Source organism: Gobius niger (assembly GCF_951799975.1).
Source record: "Gobius niger genome assembly, chromosome: 9".
NCBI classification, from domain to species: Eukaryota; Metazoa; Chordata; class Actinopteri; order Gobiiformes; family Gobiidae; genus Gobius; species Gobius niger.
This window is the reverse complement of record NC_136860.1, coordinates 15779175-15804965: the sequence shown is the minus strand read 5'-3', so window position 1 is coordinate 15804965 and position 25791 is coordinate 15779175. Positions and strand designations below refer to the sequence as shown.

General features: G+C 41.3%; 2 protein-coding genes across 2 annotated transcripts; both read right to left on the bottom strand.

The window, feature by feature from the left end:
* Positions 1-2636: 2636 nt before the first annotated feature.
* cytip (cytohesin 1 interacting protein) lies at positions 2637-9422 on the bottom strand. The gene is made up of 9 exons (XM_079562624.1): positions 9323-9422; positions 7677-7907; positions 6892-6935; positions 6747-6801; positions 5992-6094; positions 5750-5843; positions 4249-4315; positions 4115-4181; positions 2637-3642 (listed from the first exon to the last, which is right to left on the bottom strand). The coding sequence occupies exons 2-9, from the start codon at positions 7833-7835 to the stop codon at positions 3200-3202; spliced, it is 1032 nt and encodes a 343-aa protein (XP_079418750.1). The 5' UTR covers positions 7836-7907; positions 9323-9422; the 3' UTR covers positions 2637-3199.
* A 3874-nt stretch (positions 9423-13296) lies between these two features.
* On the bottom strand, positions 13297-25526 carry acvr1c (activin A receptor type 1C). Its single transcript, XM_079562940.1, has 9 exons — positions 25323-25526; positions 21532-21762; positions 18267-18509; positions 17804-18034; positions 16412-16579; positions 16169-16325; positions 15638-15762; positions 15396-15526; positions 13297-13671 (listed from the first exon to the last, which is right to left on the bottom strand). The coding sequence occupies exons 1-9, from the start codon at positions 25390-25392 to the stop codon at positions 13546-13548; spliced, it is 1482 nt and encodes a 493-aa protein (XP_079419066.1). The 5' UTR covers positions 25393-25526; the 3' UTR covers positions 13297-13545.
* Between the last annotated feature and the right edge of the window lie 265 nt (positions 25527-25791).

Genomic DNA, 25791 nt, shown 5'->3' with positions numbered 1-25791 from the left:
TACAGGTATTGCCTAAACTTTATTCTTGATTCCATGCTGGTATCAAGTGGTTTACCGATGCCCAGCCCTAATCAGAGCTAAACCAAGTATAGAACAGTACTGAACTAGGGCTAAACCAGGTCTTATTGGACTAAATCTGAACTGAAGTAGTTCTAAACAAAGAATTACGCAAAAGAGGAGGGGAAAAAATGACAAAAATCATCTTTAAACTTGTTAACAAACATTCCAACTGCAGTTTCTCTATGGTTTAATCCCGGAGGGCTGGCCTGCTTCATTGGTAGATTTTAATTGTCAAAAATGCAGATGCTTGGATTCCTGGTTTATGGTTATCCATAAATAATGGTCCGAAAGCTCTACATCAGGGGTCCCCAATTAAATCAGCTCAAGGTCCACAAACATTTCTTTCATAACTCTCGACATATGTCCAAGGTCCGGACATTTGCTGTTATTGTGTTTGAAATTGTTAAAACATGAGCACAGGCTGTTTATTTACATAGCAGAGCTGATTAATGAATCAATCATTTTGCCATTTTATTTCAATGTCATTCAAATTGTTAAGATATTTTTTAATTCAATTATTAGAAATGAAGTATATTGAGAGGATGAAAAGGCTTTGTGGTTCGGACTAAAGCCTTTTGAGGTCCAGATCTGGACCCGGATCTGCCAGTTGGGGACCCCTGCTCTACATCTTCTGTCTTAGGTCAGTAAAATATATTTTTTTCTACTATAGTATTGAGATGGTGCTTGAATCAAACTCAAGAATTCCGTAAATATCACAACCTATTAGTGTTTCTGCACATTATACATTGTGTGTCACCTTATCACAAGACTGTGATAAGTAGGACACGATAAATATTATCCAGTCCATGGCCCAGTTCATTCTGAAAGATGCATGTGCTTGAAATGACATGCATTTGATAGCAGTGGAACTTGTGGTAAACCAAATGCTACGGGTGTGTAGGGGGTGGCTTTACGCTTCCTGTTTCATGGCAGGTAAACAAATAACTTCCTTTATTTACAAAAACTGTATCATATACTTCTAAGTAGGCTGTGTAATGAACTGAATGGGAGAATAGAATTGAGTGTCAAACAATTTACAATCAACAATGTTAATTTCGCAGTGTATCGCAAAATTTTACACCAATACTTTTTATTTTTACTATTAATGATATATTTGATTATAGACCATATTAATGTGCAGGTGATTTATTCCTTTTGAAATAGGACTGTGGGGGTATAAAGCACATGAAAACAAATGTAAATGATGGATAATATCATGTAATATGTACAGTATGTTACCTGAAAACTGTATTGTTGGTTATTTTTGTGCAATATATTGATTATTGCAGTTTCGTAAGGTTATCGTGAGCCATGTATCGTATATTGAATCGTACCCAGAGGTTCCCACCCGTTTCTGTGGAAGAGAGGCTATCTATAGGAGTTGTTAGCTAACTGGTTTTGATGACCGAGCCCATTTTCTTGTCATTCACCGGTCTTCTGTGTGAATGGGCTTGACTCACATCATTTCCCTTGTCATCTGGGTGTGGGTTCACAAGGCCGTCCACCCATACTTACAAGAACTTACAGGTGGTTTTCTCTGCCGATGAAAAAAAGCAATACAATCAAAATGCAGTTTGCAACATATGCTTTACATAAGACGTGTTTACTTCTTTTGTATTCTTGAAGATGTATTTTTCATCAAGTCTTTGGCCCCTAACAAATGTGTGTTTCAGCCGTAAATTCTCTGCACAGTGGTCTATAACAATTCATCATTTATTTTCTACTCCGCCGTCGCTGTATTTACGATTACTGGCTTCAACCTGGTGCTCAAAAACAAAAAATATTGAAACCAGAAGAACATGTATTTTCTCAGTTTTCCTACTTATAGCATTTCTTTTTAGTTGTGTTTTAGCGCCTATAGTGTTACTTCACACATTTTAAGTAGCTTCATGGTTTACTGGAAATGCTCACTAGTTTTTCTCACATTTTAACCCAAAATCGAATGCCATTGTTTGACAGGCTCTTTATTGACACGAATAAGAACTTACATGTCATTCTGTACGTCTGCCTTTTGCATGCTCTACATAACCAGCAAAGAAACGTCTAAACCACATCCTGTTTTTGAGCAGCTATCTTTGCATCGCTGGTTTTGCGCACCTGAACGTGCCCCAAAAGACAACCCAAGTGGTTTTCAACTGTGCTACATACACTACATTCATCTGGCTGATCGATTGATGATAAAGAAAGCACATTAATCTGAACCAGCGATGAGTAATGCTTTTGTGCCACCGCATACATTCATGACAAGCTTTAAACAAACATGTACAGATGCTCAAGTCCAAAGTCATAATATTAATAGATTCCTCAATCCTCCTCATTTACATTAATAATCGAGAAGCTCCTCCTACAGAGCATGCTCCAAAAAAGGACAAGAAGGAGCAGGCAGTGCGACAACAGGCTTCCTCAGTCCTCCAGGGCCTGTCAATCAAAACCCAAAGCTAAAACTTTAAAAATGCATACAACGAAAACCAGCACGGTTAACAGAATGATACTCTCCTCAGAGTTGTCATGGGAAACAGTATATTTGAAATAATTTAGTCTTTGGAGCCTTTTAAGTTGTTTTTGACACATGTAAAGTCCCCATTGGCTTCCATATTGTTGCTCATTGTTGCTTTGAAGTCGCCAATAGCCACTAGGGGGTGGTATTGCAGCAATGTCAGCACAGCACCCAGCCATGAGGACCAAAGAGGAGCGCTTCACTCACCCATCGGTAAAGACTCTCAACAATCTCCATTTGTTTTTACCTCTTTAGTGAATAATACGTGCAAAATCTTATATAACACTTTTGAGTCAAACCCGTGATTTTGATCGACAGCAAAATTTAACATTCAAAAATGTGCTAGGAACGAAAACTTCCAAGCATTGTCAATGTACAGTACATCTGGTGGTGACGGTGGCTCAGGTGGAAGAGCCGTTGACTTATAACCAGAAGGTTGGCAGTTCAATCCCTTCACCCACTAAGAGTGTGTGGTTAATGAGTAACACAATCTAAAGCGCTTAAGAGTATATAAAGCTACAAGTAAAATAATATTATCATGATGTCCCACTTCGACTTTGCGCAGTACAGTACAGCGATTAGTCACAGTACTTCCAATACATTCGGGCAGTCCTTCAAGTTCGTAAATGCTTAGTGTAACTTCTATCTCGGAGCGTCTTCTTCCTCCACAGAGCTCTGAAGCCCCGGGATCAACTTGAAGATGTGCTTGCGGACACTGGCTCTGCGGCCCCTCCTCGGCAACGTCCCGAATATGGACGTCACTTTTGTCTCGTCCCACGCCGGAGACAACGAACTGCTGCTCCCCGCCAGACTGGAGCTGCTACTGAAGGCGTGGCTCGAGCGATATTTCGGGGCCTGGGCTGAAAAGTCTTTAGAGGGGAAGAAGCAGCCGTCGTCGTCCGTGGTGGCCGCGCTGAGGGGGCTCGGGGAGCAGACGTCCCCGAAAACGCTGGCCAGGTCACTGTCATCGGTCATGGCGCTCCTGTAGCTGCTGTCGCTGGAGAAACGGCGCCCCCTGTGGCCAGTGGGGGGGGAACTCAGGTCAGATTCGATAGAAGGGTGGAGACCAGAGTCAGATGTTTTGCCTAGAAAACAAAGGGGGGGGAATAGTACTTGATTTGTGGCAATTCATCATTTGCAAAACAGAGAAAGAAAGGGGGAGGGGAGCAAACTGGGGAAAAAAGTACAATTTGCAAAGGCAAGTGTGACAAAAGAGTGACAGAAAAGTGACAGAAACGCAAAAATGCACTGGAGGATTAGCCTACTATACATGTTTTGGATTAATGAGGGAAATCGTAGCACCCACCCTTTGTGCTGTGTGCGATATCCTCCATTATGTTACCGTCATCGCATCTTTGTAAACATAATTGGCTTCTGAGATTTGCGTTGTGTGTTACATTAACCCAAAGTGCGAGCTTCTCTGGAAACCGTAATCAGAGCTTTCATCTGAGGGAAACTCCTTCTCAGTTCTGCAGAAGTTTGACTGTGTAAAGAGCTCTGAAGACGCTGAAGCCAGTGGTGTGTGAGAAAGGAAGCGCTGCGGTCTGACTGCCTCACCTTTCATTAGACGCTTTTCTTGTAAACCCAGCGCTTGCAGCTCCAACAACTTCTCACGGAGGGATAGCTGTGAGAATAAGAAACGTTAGAACGCTGATTTTACACATAACTTTTGTTCTCTGGGTTGGTGTTACCTTTAGCTGGTTCAGCTTCTTGTCCAGCTCGATCTGCTTCACCACATTTCCACTGACGGTTTCAATTCTGCAAATACAAAGATAAGCAACTTAATTTTTGAGGCATTTTAGTGCATCTTTAATTATTTTTTCCTCTGTTCATTTTTATTTCAGCACAGTGTGACATATAATAGTAAGTAGTATAAACGAGGTTACTGGAGGTCGTGCACATATTTTTGATCCTGGCACTACTTCCTTACTGCTTCATAGCAAAGGGTGGGTTTTAGTTACACAATCTTTTCGCATTATGGAGATACAATATTTTATTTTGAAGTACAATAGTCTTATTCTAGGTGCAATAAGATTTGGGGTTATTTTATGTTTTTTTCATCTGTATCGCTTTTCCAGACGCTCAATTTTGTGCATCATTCATTCGCTTCATATTCAGTGGTGTGAGGCTACGTTTTTTTGTAGCCACAGATGCCCTTGGGTAGACTGGCGGAAGTGAGGTTACCAATCTGCGCCGCCAACCACTCACTCACTGACACACACCCAGGCTTCCTGATATTCCCTTATGGTCTCTCATCCTGATACTAACCAGTAGGGCTTGGACAAAATGTCGGATCGGATCGCAATACTTTTGTGCTCCAGTACCTCTTTTGTTGTCCAGTAACCGTTACACAGCACTTTTTGACTTTTTGTGTAAATGCACTTTTCAATCTTAACACTTCAATAAGTGTCAAATGGCATTTGGTTTAGAAACTTTGGACACATTTTAAGGAGTGAGTATCGTGATGCGTATCGGATCAGGCCCTGAGTATCGTGATATGTATCGGATCTGCCCCTGAATATTGTGATAAGTATCTTGCCGCCTGTGTGTTATATTAGGATATAATGATGCACTTTCATAAAGGTTTACTGGCAGAAACTAGTACTGTAGTACGAGTACTATTGATAGATACTGTATCAATAGTACTAGATACTATTCATACAGTATCTAGTATCAATAGAGTCAATATTATCGTTTATTGCGCCTCAGTATATCGAACTTCAAATTTGTTATCGTGACAGGCCTATCGGATCGGCCCCTGAGTAAGGTGATGATATGTATCGGATCAGCCCCTAAAATCATGATACGTACCGGTTCAGGCCCTGAGTATCGTGATACGTATCAGATCACCCCCTGAGTTTCATGATACGATTCGGATTGTGACAAAAGTGGATCCCTACTAACCAGACCCTACTGTGCTAAGCTTCGAAGATTTGGTGGGATGGGCTTTTCTCCTTTAAAGAAGTACTATATTTCTATTGGCAAATCAAGGTAAAATATTCTTTACATTTTACGGTGCGGTCTTGATCAAAGGCCAAATTTCCATCTAGTGACATTACAACCGTCGTCAATATTACAAACCTGCAGACTACTTCTCTGCTGTTAGTACTAATACTCCTGTGTAACTTGTTTAAAGGGCTAACTGTCACATTGTAGTTTTGTACTGTGTGTCCGTATCTCATCCAAACTCACTTGAGACGGTTTGTCGACTCTCTCATCAGGTCTAATATGTGCTGAGGCGACGATCCCTCTACGCTGACGCCGTTGACAGTAATGATGATGTCTCCTGCGGGCATTGAGGAAGTAGAAAAGGAGAAATTGTTTTATAATGAGCAAAGGTGACATCTGCCGTTGCTCGTTTTTTGGTGTGACTTGTGGCGTGGGCGTTGGAACATAAACACAGAAAGGTCAGAGAGAGGATATGTAAGATTTACCTGCGGTCAGCCCCGCGCTCTCTGCAATGCTGTCCTCCTGCACCAAACACACCAAGGTGCACGTCTCCACTGTTGTGCTGTTCCACTGGGGCAGCTTGTATGTCTGCAGGAGATAAAGTAGAGTTAGTGTTGTGCATGTCGTGTATAATAGACTAGATAGTTAGGTAAAAATGTTGAGGGATTTTTGCAGCAGTAAAAGTTTAACAGATTTTGAAGGATTGTGTGTACTTTAGTTGTAAACTCTGCAGCAAAAAAATACTGTAATATTTGTTCATTTTGCTGCATCAGCTATAACTAGAGCTACTTTTTGCAACCGTTTTTTCTACTGCAATTACTTTGCTACCACTACTATACCTAGCACTAATGATTTTATACTTCTGCTATGTTGCTATAGTCCTTTAATGCTACTACTATTGCCACTGCCACTACAACTAGTACTACTTACGGCTAGTACTTCTACTAATGCTACAACTATGGTTGATCTTTGACCCAACAAATAGTAGTTTTCATAAACCTGCTACCATGATTACTGCAGCTGTCAGTACTGTTTTTGCCAATACAGTACTTATGTTACTCACCGCACTGTCACAGTTACTACTACTGCTGCTGATCCTTTTTGTTTTGTTCGTAGAATGCTGCTAGTACTTCAAATTCTTCAAGTTTATACAAATATTCTGATAGTGCCTCTACTCTTGCTAATACTACCGACATGTCTACTATGCAAACATTCCCAGTTCTTTGCAATAAGTTCTTACCTGAATTTCAAACCCGTACGATTCATTGTCCTGTTTTTCGAGAGTAATCGTGGTCCTGCACAACACAATGTCAGTTTTAGTTACTCAAATGCACATATATTGGTTACATAAACTGGCTAATCTGGCACAAATGCCATTTATTCACCTTTGTGGGTCAGAGTAATCCACCAGTGCTGTATGCTGCTTGGGCTGTGAATGCATAACAACAATACAATTAGAGCATTTAAATCCAATCTAAGGACTTTTTGAGTCTAATGCAGCTTATTATTATATAACAGACGACAGATTAAAGTTATTAGTCGGCTTCTGCATTGCAATGTTGCATTGCAAATACACAGCTGGCATGAAATCAGTGAACTCTCACTTCCTTTTAAACAGGATTACAACTTCCATGTACTGTATTGTAAAAGATCAAAATCAGATAGATTACACTCATCACCTTTTTCCCCCTTTTTGAGTTTTTTTTAGATCTCTAAACAATGTGTACCATCATAATTGTCTGAATCATCGGGGCAAGATTACATATGCTGGAGGCCAAATTTGGCTCGCGGACCTGATGTTGCCTACCTTTGGCAGACTATATTAAAAAGCATCTTGCAATACATAAATATGACAAACGGTAAAAACAATTCTGGAAAACTGACTGCAAAATATGAACAAGTGTCCAACTGAGATTCATTGAATTGTGCTGTATTGTTTTAGTCACAAATGCCAAACTATGCCTTACTTTTAATTAGGGTTAACTGTTATTTACTTACATCAACACATATACTTTGTTTCCTCTGCAGATCCACACAAAAGTAAGTTTTTCTTAGACACTATTTTGCATAGCACATATGCTTCTAGTATATTTATCAATGCATATGATAGTGGTTTGCAATAGATCAGTATATTTAATGCATGTCTATCAGTTTGCGTAGTATCTCTCACCTTGCCGAATCTTGGTAAAGTTGCCACATTCTGCCTCTGTCTGTCTCTGTTTCCCTTCAGCGATCGCCGGTGCCACAGGGAGCTCTTCTTCCTGGACGTGTTGCCCTCCTGGCTGCAGTTCTCCTGGCTGCCGTAGCGACCGAACATGTTGAAATTCATGGTGGAAGTGGCCGTCAATGCACCATGCTGCCCTCCTGCCCTGCTCTGTGACTGACTGTGTGGCCCGGCCCTCTGCGCAGCCAGTAAGTACAGAAAGTGTCACAGGAAATCCACGTCATGTGAGAGGTTCTGTGGTCGATGTGTATCGGTTGTCTGGAGCACCTATTTACCTCTGCTTTCAACTTTTTTCTACTCAAGAATTGCAAAAGAAAGAGAAAAGTCCCCTTTGCTTTTACAGTTAGATTTGTTGCTTCTTGAAAATGCGACTTGAGTCGACATAAAAAAGAGGACACAAAAGAAAGCAAATTACCTTTCAATGCCTTTTATGTATTTTGTATATGCCAGATAATACTACTACTACTTATTCTGTTACTTATTCGCCTACTACCCACTTCTGATTGTACATTTACCCCAACCACTGCTAGTTACTTGTTTCCCAATGTCAATGGCCAGGATTCCATTGACAAAGAGATTCTGATTCTTCAGTGGAACATTTAAATAAAACTTGGTAAATAAAATGTGTGCTATTGTCCTGAATACACAACATACAATACATAAATCATATTGTCGTAAATCGTAGCTTTCTTTGACTTCAGGAAGGGCATCTGGGCAGAGGGGAGTGTGCAAAGTTTGACTTTTGCAGGAATTCAAAAATAAAAAAGATCTTTACAATAGTACTTAAAGGTGCATATGCAACTTTTATGTGAGAAAAAATTTGATATTTGCCGTATATGACCTGGTAGTGTCCCGGCGGCTGTATGAGAGGTCAGCATGGCACCTTTACTTTCCATCACTGTGGCATACAGGACGCTCCAGGATCAGTTGTTTCACTGCTGATGGGACCCTCTCACCAGAAAACCTACGAAACAGGTGAGCCTTGAGGATTGTTAAGACCACCGTGATGGAAAGTAAAGGCGCCATGCTGACCACTGATACAGCCGCTGGGTTACTACCAGGTCAAATAAGCACAAATATCAACTTTTTTTCCACATAAAAAGTTGCGTAATGCACCTTTAAGGAGAGAAAAGAAGAGGAGAGAAGAGGAGAGAAGAGGAGAGGAGAGGAGAGGAGAGAGGAGAGAGGAGAGGAGAGGAGAGGAGAGGAGAGGAGAGGAGAGGAGAGGAGAGGAGAGGAGAGAAGAGAAGAGAAGAGAAGAGAAGAGAAGAGAAGAGAAGAGAAGAGAAGAGAAGAGAAGAGAAGAGAAGAGAAGAGAAGAGAAGAGAAGAGAAGAGAAGAGAAGAGAAGAGAAGAGAGAGGAGGGGAGGGGAGGGGAGGGGAGGGGAGGGGAGGGGAGAGGAGAGGAGAGGAGAGGAGAGGAGAGGAGAGGAGAGGAGAGGAGAGGAGAGGAGAGGAGAGGAGAGGAGAGGAGAGGAGAGGAGAGGAGAGGAGAGGAGAGGGTAAAATGTATGGCCCCATGAGTTCCTTTGCAAGTGGATTCACGCCTGTCAGAAATCAGCAATGCACGAAAAGTAAGTACCCCCTCTCACCTCCTCTGGCTGCACCTGCTGCTGCCGCCGCACTCTGTCCGTTCCTCAATAGGGCTCAGCTTTGGCTTAGTTCGGAGCCCTGTGTGCCGCCAACCAAGGAGACATGTCACGTGAGGGCACACAAAAGGCCGCCTTAGCTCGCTCCCCAAACAGACAGCACGGGTCATTGGGTGGAAGGCATCAGACATGCTCGGATCAAAAGAGAAAAGCGCACGCACAGCCCAGTGGTCAGAGGAACAATACATGATGGGATAGAGGGGAAAGGGGAGAGAAGTGGAGCAGGCACGCCCAGGCTTTTAAAGGGACATTATTTCTACACAATATCAAGGACTAGGTGATGGAATAGAAGCTAAAGGAAGAGCAGAACTTGAATGCAATACAACTTCTATATATTATTTTTTATCTCAAGATACAAACCAGACTTCTGAACTGAGTTGACACAACCTGCTGACAAAATATTACAAGCTGGTGAAGCGTCCTCAACACTGCAAGACTGAAATTGACAAATTAGTCACCGCTGTATACGATTGAAAACTCCTGTACAACCGAGTGTGTAGCCTACATTGTTTTAGCTCTTTTACATGACAGCGCTTTTATGTAGTGCTTTATCATTGCATGGGTTTCCCGCCTCACTCGTAGCCATAGCTGTCCTGGAGCAGACAAGTGGAAGCATAATGGCTCTCAATCTGTGCCTTCCACCATCACTTACCCAGCTCCTGGCACAGAGCCATGGCTGGCGAAGTGTCTTGCCCAAGGACTCAATAACAGTGTAAAGGTATAGTTTATACCAACAAGTAAGTAAGTGATTTATTTGTCATTGTAGAAGTTTACAACGAAATAGTGTTTAGTTGTTAGTCCTGAGCTGCTGCGACTGAGCCTCGCCGCCACTGTGGGCCAACCTGACCAGCGTGTTTTTAGAGGTAGAGGAAACCGGAGCACCCGGAGGAAACCTGGCTGTGCTGCCTTCAGTCCTCCTCCTGGGTTTGTCCCTGTTTCAGAGCGTGGTGTCCTGCACTAGTCAGCTCCTCCTTCCTCTTCCTCCTGCGCAGCTCCCTCCACTCCAAAACAGTATTCCACCATCGTCTGGAAAGAGCTTAGCAGTTAATCTGTATTATTTTCCAGTGAACGTCCATTAGCCAGAACAATAGAAGGCATGTGTGGCTTAGCTGTGAGCCTCGCCCGGATACCTCCTCATATGTCTCTTCCTTGTTTCCTGTAGCTCCGCTTGTGATGCCTCCACTGTGCGGCAGGTGTGGGGGGCTCTTGGTGCCTCTACAGTGTCTCAGAAGAAGACATTTGTAGGTCTCAAATGTCTTTAGCTCATAAGATAGCCGTTTACTTTTAAAAAGCTACTTTCTTCAGGACCATTATGGACTCTTTGCAGTAAAAAAAAAAAAATCCACAGATCCCGACAAAAACATGGCAAAGACGTATCCAGTAAAACAATGCGGAACACAGAAACCACAAATGCAGTTCGAGAGAAAAGGGCAAAAAAAGTGCAGCAGTACCGAGAGAGAGGGAGGTTTCTGATATCTGGTTTTCAAAAACACTCCAGTCAGTCTTCAAAAGATGTTTGCATTAAAACCCTCAAACTGTTCCTCATTCCTTTGACACAAGTAAAAGCTCTTTGCCCTCCTCTCAGTGACTTACCTCAGTGACCATTTGGATTTTACACATCTCAAGGAATGGAAAACATGTGGCAATTTCAACCTTTTACCCTCGTCTAGGCCAATTTTGGAACAGACAGAAGCACGTGACACTACCTGTGATACTTAAAACTAGCCTATACTGGTACAAAAATGCACTGTACAAGTTTAATGTATGTATTGTATAGATTACAGCAGTTTGTTATGGTCATCCCTTTTAACATGACAAGTTACAGTTTTAATATAAACAAGAATTGGTGTCTTTTTACTAATTTACTGTATTGCATTGGCCATGCGTTGTCTTAGCTCTCTCATACATGTGTGTGTGCGTTGAATATTGTCTCTATATTGTCATTTATTTCTACTTTTGATTCATGTGTGAAAACTATAAAACAAGTATGAATTCACTGTCATGAGAGTTGCAGTTAAGGCCGAGTGACTCTATTGAAAGTGATGAAGTAGGTTTGCATGTGAGAACTGGTGTATTGATTTTGAAACACTGTAAATTGTGTGTCTTGTGAGAACTGCATGAGTTGTTCTGAGAAAGAGCCTGGAAGTGTTGCAATGAAAAATGTGAAAAATGTTGAGATATTCAAAAGAGAAACTATGAGCAGCAGGTTTATGAAAGAAACGTGTCAAAGCTATTGAGAAAAACTGTTATATGCTCTTTTATACACTTTTAATTGAGTTGAATAGAGATTTTATCAGCAGTCTGCCCCAGTGACCTTATTGTGTTAGCAGAGCAGCCACGGGACTGTCTGGGTCGGCGACAAATTCTTTCATCAAAGGACAACTTTTATATGGTGAAGGGATATGAAGAGAAAAAAAAAACAGGTCAGATGTGCTGAGTTTCATCTCATGGCCTTCATTACCTTTTCACATCGAAAAGCACCAAGTCACCTGTTTATCTCTAACTTTATGTGGAAGTCTGATACTGAAAATATTGAGGGGTTTTCCCTTATTTAGAGGCTGCACTTTTATCTGTCACCATTACCACAATGTATGACAACATTTTGACAACAACGCAAATAGGACTAATTTTTTCCCAACACTCTCATTTGTATTTTTTGTCAAGTATCGTAGATTTTATCAATATAAAATACATGTATGTAGTTTTAGTATCAAAGCAACTCGCCGTAATGAAAATGGGTTTGAAAACTTTCTGATGTAAAAACTTCTGAGTTCAAAGCAAGCTGCAACCGTCAAGTGTCTTGCACATTATGGATGAAATGGAAATTTTTCTCAATGAGCGCAGCAGAACTCGGAGCTGACTCATCTGTGTAGCGTTCACGTCCTTGTTCACCCGGCTTAGAACCCCCCAGTTTAACGGTCTTATCAGATCAGGAGCTGAATGAGCAGGGCAGAGGAAACGACACGCGTCACTTCAGGTAAAAAAAACCCAGCAGCTGAGATAAAGTCTTGGTTTCAGAATGCATCTGCGAGGTGAATATCGGTCACAACACGTACCAAATCTGATGTAACATCCAGGCAAACTGCACAATAGTCACATCCAGGACAGCACACGGCTTCTTCAAAACAGTTTATTGACTGACCATTATCATATATACTTCTGTACAGAATAAATAGATTATGTTACAATGAAGTGATATGAGATCCACGTCCGAGTCAAATAACAAAATCTCCGACATTTCACAGGTCAGTAAGTCACCATTGCCAAAGCAGCCTCTGAATATTCTTTCAAAAACCTCGACATCGTATAAAAATAGACACCAGTGATCAATTGCACATAGAAAGGGCTCCTCTTTGGAATGCTTGCAGCTTCTTCCTTCACTTTTTTTTCAGTGCCACCCGTCTGATTCTCACAGAAACAGAAATAATGACACAATAAAATACTTCAACATGAAATATACAAAAACACTGTCCTTTTCTCGGTAAAGTTTATCGCTACTAACGTACAGGGTGTCGCGCCGGAGAATCCCACGGTCAATGTACATTAGAGGCAGCACTGCTGTATCTGAGAGCTAAACTAGAGTGAGCCAATAAAGCAAAATTAAAAACCGAAGTGTATCTTCATTCTGAAATAATGCTTCAAATCCAACTCCCTTCATAAATACAATGCGGTATGTTGCTCAAAATGCGCTCTTAAGGCCACTTACAAAAGGGGAGAGCATCTACAGGCCTGGCAACACATAGGCAGACTTTTTTTCTTTTCTTTTTTCAAGCCACATCCTTGCCAATGTATATAAAGAGAAATGGGCAATCTTAAACTGATTCAATTGTGTTTGAATAAGTAAATACAATCCGTGCTGAAAAGTGTTTGGACAGAACTACTTTTAAACAGAAGGAAAAAACAAACAGCAATTTAGGTCTTTTTTTTGTTTTAGATTCTACTCAGCGATACTGTTTGCTACAAATGGCACAAAAAGGTGACGCTGTGCAACTTCAAGCTTTGGGCACTTATTAAATGAGGTAGTCCTTTGTATATACAATAAACATGACACTCTTATGGCTCTTTCTCATTTCTAGTTGTCCGTTTTAGTGCACTCCAGATCCACTAGAGGGCAGTATTGTAAAGCACACGGTTCGGTCTGTTCACCCGGGTCTTTGATACTCAGGCTAGTCTTTCATGTCCTTGGTGACAGTGAGCTGGGAGACCGTCTTCTTGACCCTCAGGGCAGTGAGTCGGGCGGCAGAGTTGGCGTACCAGCACTCTCTCATCAGTTTGCCCATCACTCGCAGCGGCTGCATGGGGGGGGGAGAACAGGCAGAATTAGTGTACTTTGTAAAATGCTGGTGACTATTACAAAACACTTCATTAGTCACTTTGTAAAGGCTTGTCAGGCAGGTACCTTCAGTGTTAATTTCGTCGACTATAATATTTAGTCTTAATTTTAGTCAAAGTGATATTTTTGACGACTAAAATTGGACTAAAACTAAATGAAAAGTTTTTCATGAGACTAAAACTATGACTAAAATGTCCAGATATTTTAGTCGACTAAAATAAGACTAAATAAAAATGAAAGGGAGAGACTAAAATCATCCAAACTTCTATTGACCGTCTGAAAGAGCCTCAGATCATGTAAATTCAATGCCAAAGGATCAGCTCTGAGCTTTGTTCATGTGGAGCAGCTCCATGAAGTCGAGGACCTTGATTAAATATGATTATGATGAATATTATAAATGCAAAGTCGACTAAATTCGTCTTAAATTTAGTCGACTACATTGACATGCAATTTTAGTTGACTAAAACTAGACTAAAATTGAAACGTTTTTTTTGTGCTAAATCTCGACTAAAATTAAATTACATTTTAGTCAAAAGACTAAGACTAAAACTAAAACTAAATATGTTGTCAAAATTAACACTGCTTACCTTTACCAATAGAAGCGACAGTTTGGTCACATCATATATCTTTATCTCTTTCTTTTTATGTGGACAGACAACCTGTGGTGCCCATTGAATACATCATGCTATTGTTTTCTACAACTATTTGGTGTGGATCTAGTTCACAATCATTAAAGTGAATATTTTTGTAAAGTCCCTCCTTCCCGGATCTCAGCCACTAATCAGAGTCTAGTCTCCTCCCACGTCGACCAATGAGACGAGCTTATCCTGTGAACCAGCCTGTCAGGTCCAATCAGGAGGGACGGGGAGGAGCTTGATCGTTTACTTTTGAGGACCCTGCTCTCCTCATTTTGCAAACTAAGAAGGGCTTTCTGGTTAAAGAGGGGAGGGATTTGATTGGTTATTTTCAAATTTCACTCTTATCTCACTTTGCAAACTTACAGATTATCACTTTAATAGAATCGAGCTCTCAGTGTGATTGCTTTAATGCAGTGATGGTACAGGGTGTGTCGAATGATTTAGGGGCGAAGGCAGATTAGGAAAAAGTAACCTTGCTCTATTTGATCTACAAATCCATTACATTTACAGACTTAAAGGGGCTATACGGAGTTTAAAAATGTTAAAATGATGTATTTTCCTCCCCCTACATGTTCCAGCCATGTCCTATTGTGTAGAATGAGCCCAGACCTGTTCACCACAACTGCCTCTAAAATCCTGCACTTTCACTCAGAAAGGTGTTACTTCGGGTCCGAAGTGCCGTCACGCACAAGCTTAATATAGAAGCTGCAGTTACACGTAAGACCTGAGGTGGCAGTAGTGAGTATAAAAATGACCAACTTGCATCTAGTCCCTTTAAAAACATTAGGGCAGCAAAACATGTTTTTTTGTTTGTTTTGTTTTTACAAATAAATGAATGCGTAAAATCACTTATTTCAGTATTTAATGAGATATTATATTATTTTAGATGATGTGTGCCACATTCAAAGACAGAATAAGGGGCATCCAAAGCTAAGAGAGGTGCATTCATCTTTCCTACTTCCCATTTATTGTGCAGTTTTTGTTTTTCCTTGACAGTGATGATTACATTAGCTTGTATTGGTAATGCTAGTGGCGGTTATTTTACCTCACAGCTCTGCCACTGGTTGGGGATGTTGGGTCTGAGTCTCTGCTCACAAACCACTTTCTTCATGTCCTCGATGGATGGATCTGAAGGCACCATGTCGTAGTAAGGCAACTGGAAATCCTCATGGAATCCTGTCACAAAACATAACACTATATTAGACGTCTATTCTTCTCAAATCAATACTTTTATATTGTTTTTTGTTGTGGTTTTTTTTTAAGTTTTCCAAGCCAATATGGGGTTACCTCTGGTGGAGCATCTTCGGGACAGCTCCCAGAACACCAGTCCCAGTGAGTAGATGTCGCCGCGTTTAAACGACTCAAAGTTTGCCGTATTGATCGTCTCGTCCAGGACTTCTGGGGCCATGTACCTGCAAAGGACAAAACAATTAGGCCTTTAATGAAGAAAAAGGTCCAGTGCCTCTTCGAAATTACTGTAATTATTAACTGCGTTGATAAATCCTCCTTACTTATTCCACAAAGCAAATGTCATTGCATCATGAATTCAAAACAGCCCCACTAAAATGATCAACAGTGTTTAAAAATGTCAGTTTCTTCTGTAGAATAACTCCCTCCTCGCAGCTTTTCACCAAAGAACCCAACTAACTAACTCATTTCTGCAGCAATTTCCGCATCCTTGCTCTGATGTTGGCCGTATGTGACCTCACACTGTCCTGTTGGTCTTACAGATCAATAAAACATAATATGCTTAGGAAAAACTACAACTACAGCATATGTTATGGTTGTTTTTCTTGAGATTCTGGAAGTCAAGCCGACCTTTTAGTTCCAACTCTGTGGTTGGTTGGAATGTCTATGGCGTTGCTGGTGGAGTCATGTTTTACAGCCAAACCCAAGTCGGCGATGACTGCTGTGCCGTTTTTCTTCACCAGGACGTTTTTAGACTTGAGGTCTCTGTGGGCGATGGCAGGCTTCCCTATAAACAAGTTGAGCAAAAACACCTCTTAGTTTTTGAGAGTGTTTATTGATCTAAAAGCGTGTATGATATTCTAACTTCCGTACCTTGCGTGCCAATGATTTCCATGTGGAGATGTGCTAGACCGCTGGCGATAGACAGAGCCAGTGCGATCATGCCCTCCACAGACACAGTAAAACTGCTGAGGTAGTCGTACAGGGAGCCGTACTCGTGGTACTCTGAGACCAGCCACAGCTGAGTCCACGAGCCGCTGTCTGCAACACAACATAGCACACACTTCACATCTGCTGTCCATTTGCATGCATTTATCCTTGCCGCAAACAGAATGGCATAATGCACAAACAGGAATGTACATGACAACAATCCTGGAGTGTGAAAACTCACTAAACAGCCTTGGGAATCAAGCCACTCCAAGCACAGAGAGCCCTTACAGTGGAGTCTGCTAAGATAATAGCTATGTGAAGAGGTCCAAGACATAGCAATGTTAAACTCAGCTCAACTCCTGTTGTTTTTCCAAAATTATATTTATACATGGGCAAAAATCTCAATCTCATGTGTTTACTGTGAGTCCTAGTTTCATACACCAGATCTAATGTAAAAGTAACAAAACCTTCATTACATTAATTTTTAATATAGATTTTTTTTACCTCATTTCCTCATTTAAAAAAAAATTATAATAATTTCCAGCTTGCAAACCAGGGCCTCTGAGCACAGGCAAATAAGGCTGTTGCCTAAGGCACCATCTACAGGAGGGGACACCAAATTACACATTTAATAATACTAATAATAATAAATAATGCATCGGTTTTATATAGCGCTTTTCTGGATACTCAAAGACGCTTCACATTGCATTATTCATTCACTCCATACTTGGTGGTGGTAAGCTACTATTGTAGCCACAGCTGCCCCGGGGTAGACTGACCACTCACTCATTACATTCACCAGGCTTCCTCGGTCTCCCATCCAAGTACCGACCAGGCCCTTCCCTGCTTAGCCTCCAAGGTCTGACGGGATTGGGCATAGCAAAGGCGGTATGGCCATTTAATATATACATATTTTTTATTTTCAGGTCAGTATATTTTTACACGCCTTAAAGACCATACCACCTTTTCTCTGCACGATCCCGTCAGACCTCTGAAGCTAAGCAGGGAAGGGCCTAGTTGGAACTTGGACTGGATACTGTTTGGGAACCTGGGTGAATGTAGTGCGTGAGTGAGTGGTTGATGGTGGTTGGAGGGACCGATGGCACAGACTGGTTGCCTCACTTCTGTCAGTCTACCCCAGGGCAGCTGTGGCTACAATAGAAGCTTACAGCCACCGAGTTTGGAGTGAATGAATAATGCAATGTAAAGGGTCTTTGAGTATCCAGATAAGCACTATGTAAAACCAATGCCCATAGCCCTATCTTGCCTCGGTGCCAAATCGGCTAGAGTCGGCCCTGTTGCAAACCATAGAATCAGCCGTATCGTTAGGATTACCTTTGTTGTCAGCGGCGATGAAGCCCAGGATGTTGTCGTGTCGGAGCATCACCGTTTGATAGATCTCAGCCTCTCTGAACCAGGAGCGCTCGTCTCTGGAGGAGAAGATCTTCACAGCCACATCCTCGCCCCTCCACTTGCCCCTCCACACCTCTCCAAACCGGCCTTTACCTATGCTCTCCTGCAGGACGATGGTGCGCGCTATGGTTCTCTGGACCAGCAGTGGCAGGCCTGAAACAATGAGGAGAAATAAAATGAAGGGGAAAAAAGATATTACCACAGAGCAGCAAATAATACAGAAAAACAGTATTTATATAAACCTAATATAAACTAATAATAAACATTTTCAGTGTCAAACTTCAGCGTATTAAGATAAACAATAGAGGTTTCTAAGTGCTTCCTGAATCCACTTTCCTGTTTCCTTTCTTAGGTTTTGTCGTGTGTATTTGGCTCATTGTCTCACCTGACCCAGAGCCGGAGGTGCTCATGTCATAGATGAGCTCTTGGAGACACTTGTCGGGGGACAGGAGGGTCTGGTCGTCCAAGGGCTCCTCGGGGTCCTGCTTGTGGGCCCGGCTGTAGGAGCACCTGTTTCCATGAAGCACACACACAGTCAGCAGCACAGCCAGGCACAGCAGACTGGAGAGGCCAAGGATCAGCACGGTCCACTGTAGTCTGCCCCAGCCCGCCTCCTCTGTGGGACGATCTGAGGAGAGAAGAACAGCAAGATCAGGATACAGGGCATAGTATTGCATAAGGTGGAATGACTTTTTGCAATAATAAAAATGTAAGAGCAATTTTAAGTAGTAAAATAATGCGATTGTAGATTTTTACTATCAAGCTTTCATTAAAAAAGACCCCACGAAGACAGGAAATGTTATTGTCTATGGAGGATGTGCATTCCCAGCACTGTAGCATGTGATCATTGATTAATACCTTCCATTATCGTAAGCGCGGGCATAGCACCCTCTGGTGGTCAGTATAGACATTGCCCTGAAGATAATCTCCAAGTTAAGCCTTCATGTTGCTAAATATAGTCTCTATCAAGAACATTGTAATTAGGAATGGAACAAATACATCAGCAAATTTTCCACATTATGAAGAATAAGCAGCAAGTAAACCTTCTCACAAGATAAAGGGAAAGTAGGATTTAATAGAATTAAAATTAATAGAATAGAGTAATGAGACTATTTTAATAACAATCACATAAAAAAATATCACATAATTAAGTAGAGATGATCTGAATGAGGAGCAACACTTTTATTTGTTTATTTAAAATGAATTCCCTGATGTTGCTGTCTTAGGTCTTTTGTTGAAGATCGCCTTTGTTCTTTCATATGTACTGTTTCAATGTCTCTCAATGTTTCCTGTGCATTTCTGCTGCAATTTTGTAGTAGGCTATACAGCTGAGAAATCGCAACTGGTTGGATAGTCTTTGTTTTGGTGAGGCTTGCCGGGAGATCCCTATGAATCCTGATGAAATAAGATTTACTGGCAAGCTATGAAATAATCAACTGACTGCAGCAGAGGGTCGCTAAGCTAACCGATATAAATGTGGATGCGTCTCATAAATATCTACGTTACTGCACAGATTGAGGATGAATCCAAATTTGCAGTAAATCAAATCTAATCTGGAAAAAGTTATATATCATTCATAACAATCCCCTGACAGTAATTAAAGGTACACTGATCAATTTAAGTCAACATAGCGGTTAGCCGAGCTAGATGCTGTAGTGCCTCCACCCGCACTCAAAATATAGTAGGCTGTATATATTTTTAAAAAATCTAATAGACAAAATCAACTCTTTTTAACACCTATCAATATGACATTTTTTTAAGACTAGTTTCTCTGGATAAATAGTTCATAAAAATTGGCAACGCGCACACAGCCTTGAACTGTGCACTGACCGTCCATTTAGATAACTCTTGTTTCATTTTAAATTGCTTTTAATTGTCTTCACTTTTTTTTTTCTGTGATTGCTTAAGACCATATAAAAGGAACAAAGGTAAATGTAATTCAACCCTAAACTAGTGTATGTGCAAAATGGCATCACTGAAAACAGAGACAGCAGTTTAAAAAAATATATATAGCTACGCCCATCAATAACAATATATTGCGATATTTCACAAAACCATTTCAACATGATATGGTCCATTCTACTTAAACACAAATTGTAAGTAAAAAGGTTTTTCAGCAAAATGTGTCAGAAGAAGACTTAAAAAAAAAGACTAGGCTACATCAGGACCAAGTAAATGTTTCCCTATAAGTGAACTTTGCTTTATGCAGAGTTTTCAAAGTAATATATCGCTCTCAGTCCGATGAAGACTTTGCGATATATATGTGGCATTTTAACCACTGAAACGAAATGTGAAGAACTTTACAACATGGTTAAAACAGCAGTGTCGTATGAGCTCTTCTAAGTCTGTGACGCTGCATTGCTCCTGCATAGCAATTGCACATGTCTGAGGCTGAGATGAACGTCTGAACCCAGTCATCAAACTGCATTTAACCTATATTCATGTCCACCAGAGAAAAAACAACAAGGATGCATCTGATTTACTGTCTGGGCAACACCTAGTTTGCTCATTACACCTTTATGTACCATAAATGTACCTTCTTTTTAATATTTATTTGTCATATGTATGAAACAGAATGCCCTTCTTCTTTACAGTTAAAAGGCAAACTCTAACCGACCCTCAACCCTAATATTAAAACGGAAAAGGCTCTTGGTGATGATGAACGCGACCTACACATCAAGTAAATTACACGTCTACCTTGTCACTGTAAATCCTGTATCCCTGTGTCCTCAGCCTACAGTGGTCTATGCTACAAACCAATGGCGTCAGAGTATTTTTAAACTTGTGCCGGGGGGGAGGGGCAGTGACTGGCCGCCAGCTCTGTTATGTCACAGGATCTAGGAGGATCAGCGTCTGCTTGCCCCGTCTCACCCAGGATATCCCACACTGACTGCTACTGTTGACAGCACCACAGGAAATTCAGCTACAGGACCTTTTGGTGTTTGTAAACTTCAGATATATATGTGTTTTTTTTAATGAAAACGTGATGTTTCTTGCTCAAGGGCAGAGAAGCAATGTAGTCTGAGAGGGAATTGAACTTCTAATCTTGAAGTTTGTAGGCGACTGCTGAATCGCTGAGACATTGTTCTGAGAGTTTGAATGAACTAACTATGGCGAGGGTTAATTATATAATAATTTTGACCTTTTAACGATGTATTATTGAGAGCTAGCACATGGTAAAGGTACATTATGCTACTTCTTATGCGGAAAGAAAAATATATGAGTTTTATTTTACCTATCAGTGACCCAGTGGCTGTATGGGAGGTTAGATCGGTGTCTCTACTTTCCATCCCGGTGGCCTCTTTGATGCTCCAGGATCAATTTTATTTCAAGTTTAAAAGAGTTTCTGGTAGGTTTTATGATGAAATGTAACAGAGACAGTTATATCAGCAGTGAAAACCTACCAGAAAGCTTTAAAATATTTAACCCTGGTGCATCCTAGGCCATCGGGATGGAAAGTAAAGGCACCAAGCTAACCACCCAAACCACCAGAGTCACTGAAAGATCAAACACGAACTAATATTGACTTTTATTCCGTATAAAAAGTTGCATTGTGCACTTTTAGTGTTGGCTAAGTTATATTTTTTTGTTTTTCCAACATTATTTTAACTTATAAACACAGCAATGTTGGTCCCAAGATGCCACCCTACCTGGCTGTAAATGGAGAGTCTCGTTGTTACAGAAGTCGGTGAAGCAGCAGTTTCTCTTGGAGACGTTCCTCGAGCCATAGCAGAAGATCTGGCCCCTCATCTCTGCAGACGTCAGACAGGACTTGACCGCCTCCTCCTTCCCATCGATCAACATGACGGAGTTCCAGCACGCTCCGTCTGCCGAGGTCTCACAGGTGTGGTTGGCACAGAGCGGGCACACGCACTTCAGGGCTGTTGAACACACACCAAACACACCCGTCAGATTCAGCTATGTTATATAATGGATAGTTAATGAAGCTTGGACTTTGGAGTTATTTAAGTAGACATACGCATTATTGAGGCTCAGAAACAATTTTCACATTTTATATATATAAGGAACAGACCCGTAATGACTAATTCATTGAGCTGGTCAGGTATTGAAGTGGTCTGGAGCAACCCTATGAAGGCAGCAGTGAGAATGACATGTTGATAGACAGCATATCACAAATCGATGACGCCATCATGAACACACTCTGAGAGCAGAATGACTCAGAACAACAACAATGGATAATGGGCTTTAAACATGTGGAGGGAAGTGTCGTGTTTCATCTGTGACGCAATCAAATCCAGGAAATACAGATCTGTGGAAGAAGAAACGACCAAAGTTCGGAGGACAATTCAAAACTGCTTGAATGAAGTGAAATATTATTTCAGGAATGTTTTTGACCAGGGAAGAACATTATAACATGGTTAAAAGCTAACAAAAATACAATTTAAAAAAGATATTTAGCATAAATTTGTTTTTTAAGCCTTATTTAACTGTTTTAGTCCAAAAAAAGATCTTTATTCCAGCGTTTTACATAGATAGGCCTAATATTAGAGATATTATTCATAAACCAGTCCCACATTTCATATGACAGTTGACAAAGGTATAGGGCCTGAGCGACATGGATTTGTGGGCTCTGATACTGATATGAGGGGGGTGTCATGGCCGATAGCCGATATATAGGCCAATATTTCAAGTAATTTGATGTAATTTAAAAAAACAACAACTCTCAAATAAAGGATTCAATCATAGAAATATATATAATTTATCTAATGGAGGTCAACTGATGTGGGTTTCCAATGCCAATATGCACTGTTGAAATAAAAATTAAAAATATTGTCAATCATCCTGTGTATGATGGTTCTAAACACGTCAGTGTTGAACTGTGACAGCAGGGGGCGCTGTATGAGAGGCATATGGCTGATTTGTTCAGGACATTGTGACCGATTTTTACCACGATGTTTCTCCGCTCCCCTGAGGCAGGGAGTTGTGGAGGGCTCATGTTAAAGCTCTGACTGAGCTCTTTCCAACGCAAAAAAAGGTGAAGTCTCTCGCACTGTCAGTCCCAGAGACGTCGACCGACAGCTGATACTGTACAATACCCAAATATCGCCCCGATGTATCGGCTGGGGTCGGGCCCTACAAAGGTATACAGGTACTTCAATAACAACCATGAATGCAACTTTCACTAATGACTCCACTTACAATTGTCAAGAAACATACTTTCCTTTCCTTAACTTCAGCCTGGCAGTCCAAAAACTCAATAGTATTTGCATATTGAAGCACGCAAACGCACTCCCGGGCTGGAAAACTGACACAAACCGCACCAATTAGCTGCGCTCGAGTTATTTCTCTAAAATTGAGGATGCTCCGGTTACATAAGGTACAGTCAGTCTCTTAAGCGCCCAAAGCTGTACAAGTAATGCTTCTTAGTTTAACACTCAGGTAATCTTGTGTTCCCCTCCAAGCTGCTGCCAAGCTCTGTTTATTGAACCATCCGTGACTTGATAAGGAAGAGAAAAGGAAAATTTGAGATATTAACATTAAACGTTAAGTGTTGTCAAATACGTAATTCATCTGAATCATTGATAAACACTAAACCATAGTGTCTAATGTTTGTGCTCAGTTCGTGAATACGTTTATACCATTAATCATTTTCCTTGCAGATATAGCCTATACTAATTGCTTGTTATGATTGCTTTAAAGGGACGTGCACTCGTAGTGTGACAAAACTTCAACTGTAGAAAAAAATGCTCCAATATTATTTTACGGCCTGGTTCACATCAAGATCTTCTCAACTCATCAAAACATTGGGCACTATTTTAAAGGGGAACTCCTTTTCATCAAGGCTCAATGACGTCACCTTGACTCCTGCACATCAGGTGTTCTTGGTAATTGTAGTAGAAATAGAATGAAGTATTATTGGCACAAGATCAGCAGAAGGGCAGATGAAGTGTGTCAAGAATTTTGTCCACAGATCAAGCTGTTGCCAGGTAACAATGTTCAAGGCTTACAACCTACTACTACATTCTGTATTGATAAAGAAACATTGAACGCATAGGAAAACAAAAATCCTCAATTGCCTGGAGCAGCAGTAAGTTAGGATTCTTATATTGTCAAATGTGGATAAGCTCCAAACCCCAAACCACCCGAAAGCTCAACAACAGACTTTTTTTTCTCCGCCTCCTCCTCCTCCCTAAACATGGCCAATTTGCATTTTTAGATTTCACTATTTAAATGGTTCTTCTAAGACTTTCTGTTAACCAGAGGAGCGGCCGGAGTCGGCTGCATTTTTCTGGAAACTGAAATTGGCATCTCCAGTTATAGTAATGTGGCGGCGGGAACGGCATCCAGCATGAAAATTGACCAACTGGCCACTGACGGAAAAAAAAGGAGCAAAACAAAATAAGATAATAACACTGTATCGGCCAGTATTAAACAGGTGCGTTTTGGAAATTATTTACCATCGTCCAAACGCTTCTTTAAAAATATCTCCCTGATGCGTCACTGTGAATGCTGAATACAGAAGAGTACATGTTGGCCAGCACTGATCAGATTTGATTATATTTTGCTAAACCAGGTCCATTGAGTACACTTGTGCAGTTGCTGTTGGCAAAACACACGTACCTGCACAAAGGCACTCTGCAATTATCCGCCATTCAAGTGCCGTATGATCATCAGACTGACAAAAATAGAGCAAAGAGACGGCAATAACAGAGGATGACTGGGCGATGTGATGGTAATAATCAAATCTGTCGCTTTAGTGATGTTGTCGTATCGTTTATTCTGTGGCTTTTCTGTTCAGATACACTTTTGCACGCTGTATCCACTCATATGAGAGCTGAACCCGGGAGCTTCCGGTTGGTGGATGAATTCTCAACCGACAGCATCCCATAATGAGTGAAATCAGTAGACACGGGGACACTTTTGGACTGGTGTAAAACGAGGGGAACAGGCCAAAATAGTCATTGAAACATTACACCATATTATAAACATCCCTTTGCTGGATCCTCCAAAATATCTGCTGGATCTTTTACCCCCCAAAATGGAAAATGTGCTCCCCCAAACGTGAGCTCAAATCAAGCACTGTCATGATTCAAGACACATTAAATCAGGAAAAATAAAAAAATACTTATTCACTTACACTCACTTACTTATTCAAGTCTACTTCAAACTAAATTAGACATAGTTGCTACAGGCTGTTTGGCCAGCAGCTCCCCAAAACATTGCAAAGAATCTTGGCTACATCCAATCTTAATTGATACTTTGCCTCCATTAAATATCCGAAAGCTATGCAATACAATGTAATGCTATATTCATACGCAGTTATCCGATATAGAAGCTTGCACAACTACAGAAGACTACTGTCCAGTCTGTAAACAGCAGCAAACAGGTGTCTGCAGCGCACGCGGACTTTGTTAATGAACGTCCCAATAACTTACAGGAGTTCGTAATACACTTATGAGCAGATATGAGAGCACTGTACCTGCAGTGAGGTGGGCGACTGACAGAAAGACCAAGGCCGCCTGAATGCTGCGTTTGGCGGGGCGCGTCATGTCATCCGGCCCGCTCCTTGCTTTCCTCTTCGATTACGCAGACTGACCGGGGCGCGTCGCGGGGTTACGGGCGCGGCGGCCATACGCACGGCCCATGGAGAGGGCCAGTTATCCGGGCGGCTGTTATTGGAGTGTCCTCGGAGTGAATGAGAAGGGGAGAGTTGAGAGGGGAAAGTGTTGATCAGAGTAACAGGCATGGCCCCGCCTCTGTGACCGGAGTTTAAGAGGATTACAGAACAGACCGCACAGACATGTGAATGTGAACGGGCCGTGACGCCCACGCGACATTTGGGCTATTTAAGTGCTATAACAACGAGTCCATGCATTTAAAGTCACACAATTCATTCAGTGAAGAGGAAATGAAAATAGGCTCTAACTTAAGGTGTGCTGAAGAAATAA

Bases quoted from the DNA above. Each gene is read 5' to 3' on its own strand.
- cytip (XM_079562624.1), bottom strand. From the start codon at position 7,835: ATGAATTTCAACATGTTCGGTCGCTACGGCAGCCAGGAGAACTGCAGC. The intron at 6,095-6,746 runs GTAAGAACTTAT...TATCTCCTGCAG, and splicing joins CGTACGGGTTTGAAATTCAG to ACATACAAGCTGCCCCAGTG. The intron at 4,316-5,749 runs GTGAGTTTGGAT...TTGTATTTGCAG, and splicing joins GAGTCGACAAACCGTCTCAA to AATTGAAACCGTCAGTGGAA.
- acvr1c (XM_079562940.1), bottom strand. From the start codon at position 25,392: ATGACGCGCCCCGCCAAACGCAGCATTCAGGCGGCCTTGGTCTTTCTG. The intron at 21,763-25,322 runs GTACAGTGCTCT...TGTGTTCAACAG, and splicing joins AGTCGCCCACCTCACTGCAG to CCCTGAAGTGCGTGTGCCCG. The intron at 18,510-21,531 runs GTAGGGTGGCAT...TTCTCTCCTCAG, and splicing joins GACTCTCCATTTACAGCCAG to ATCGTCCCACAGAGGAGGCG.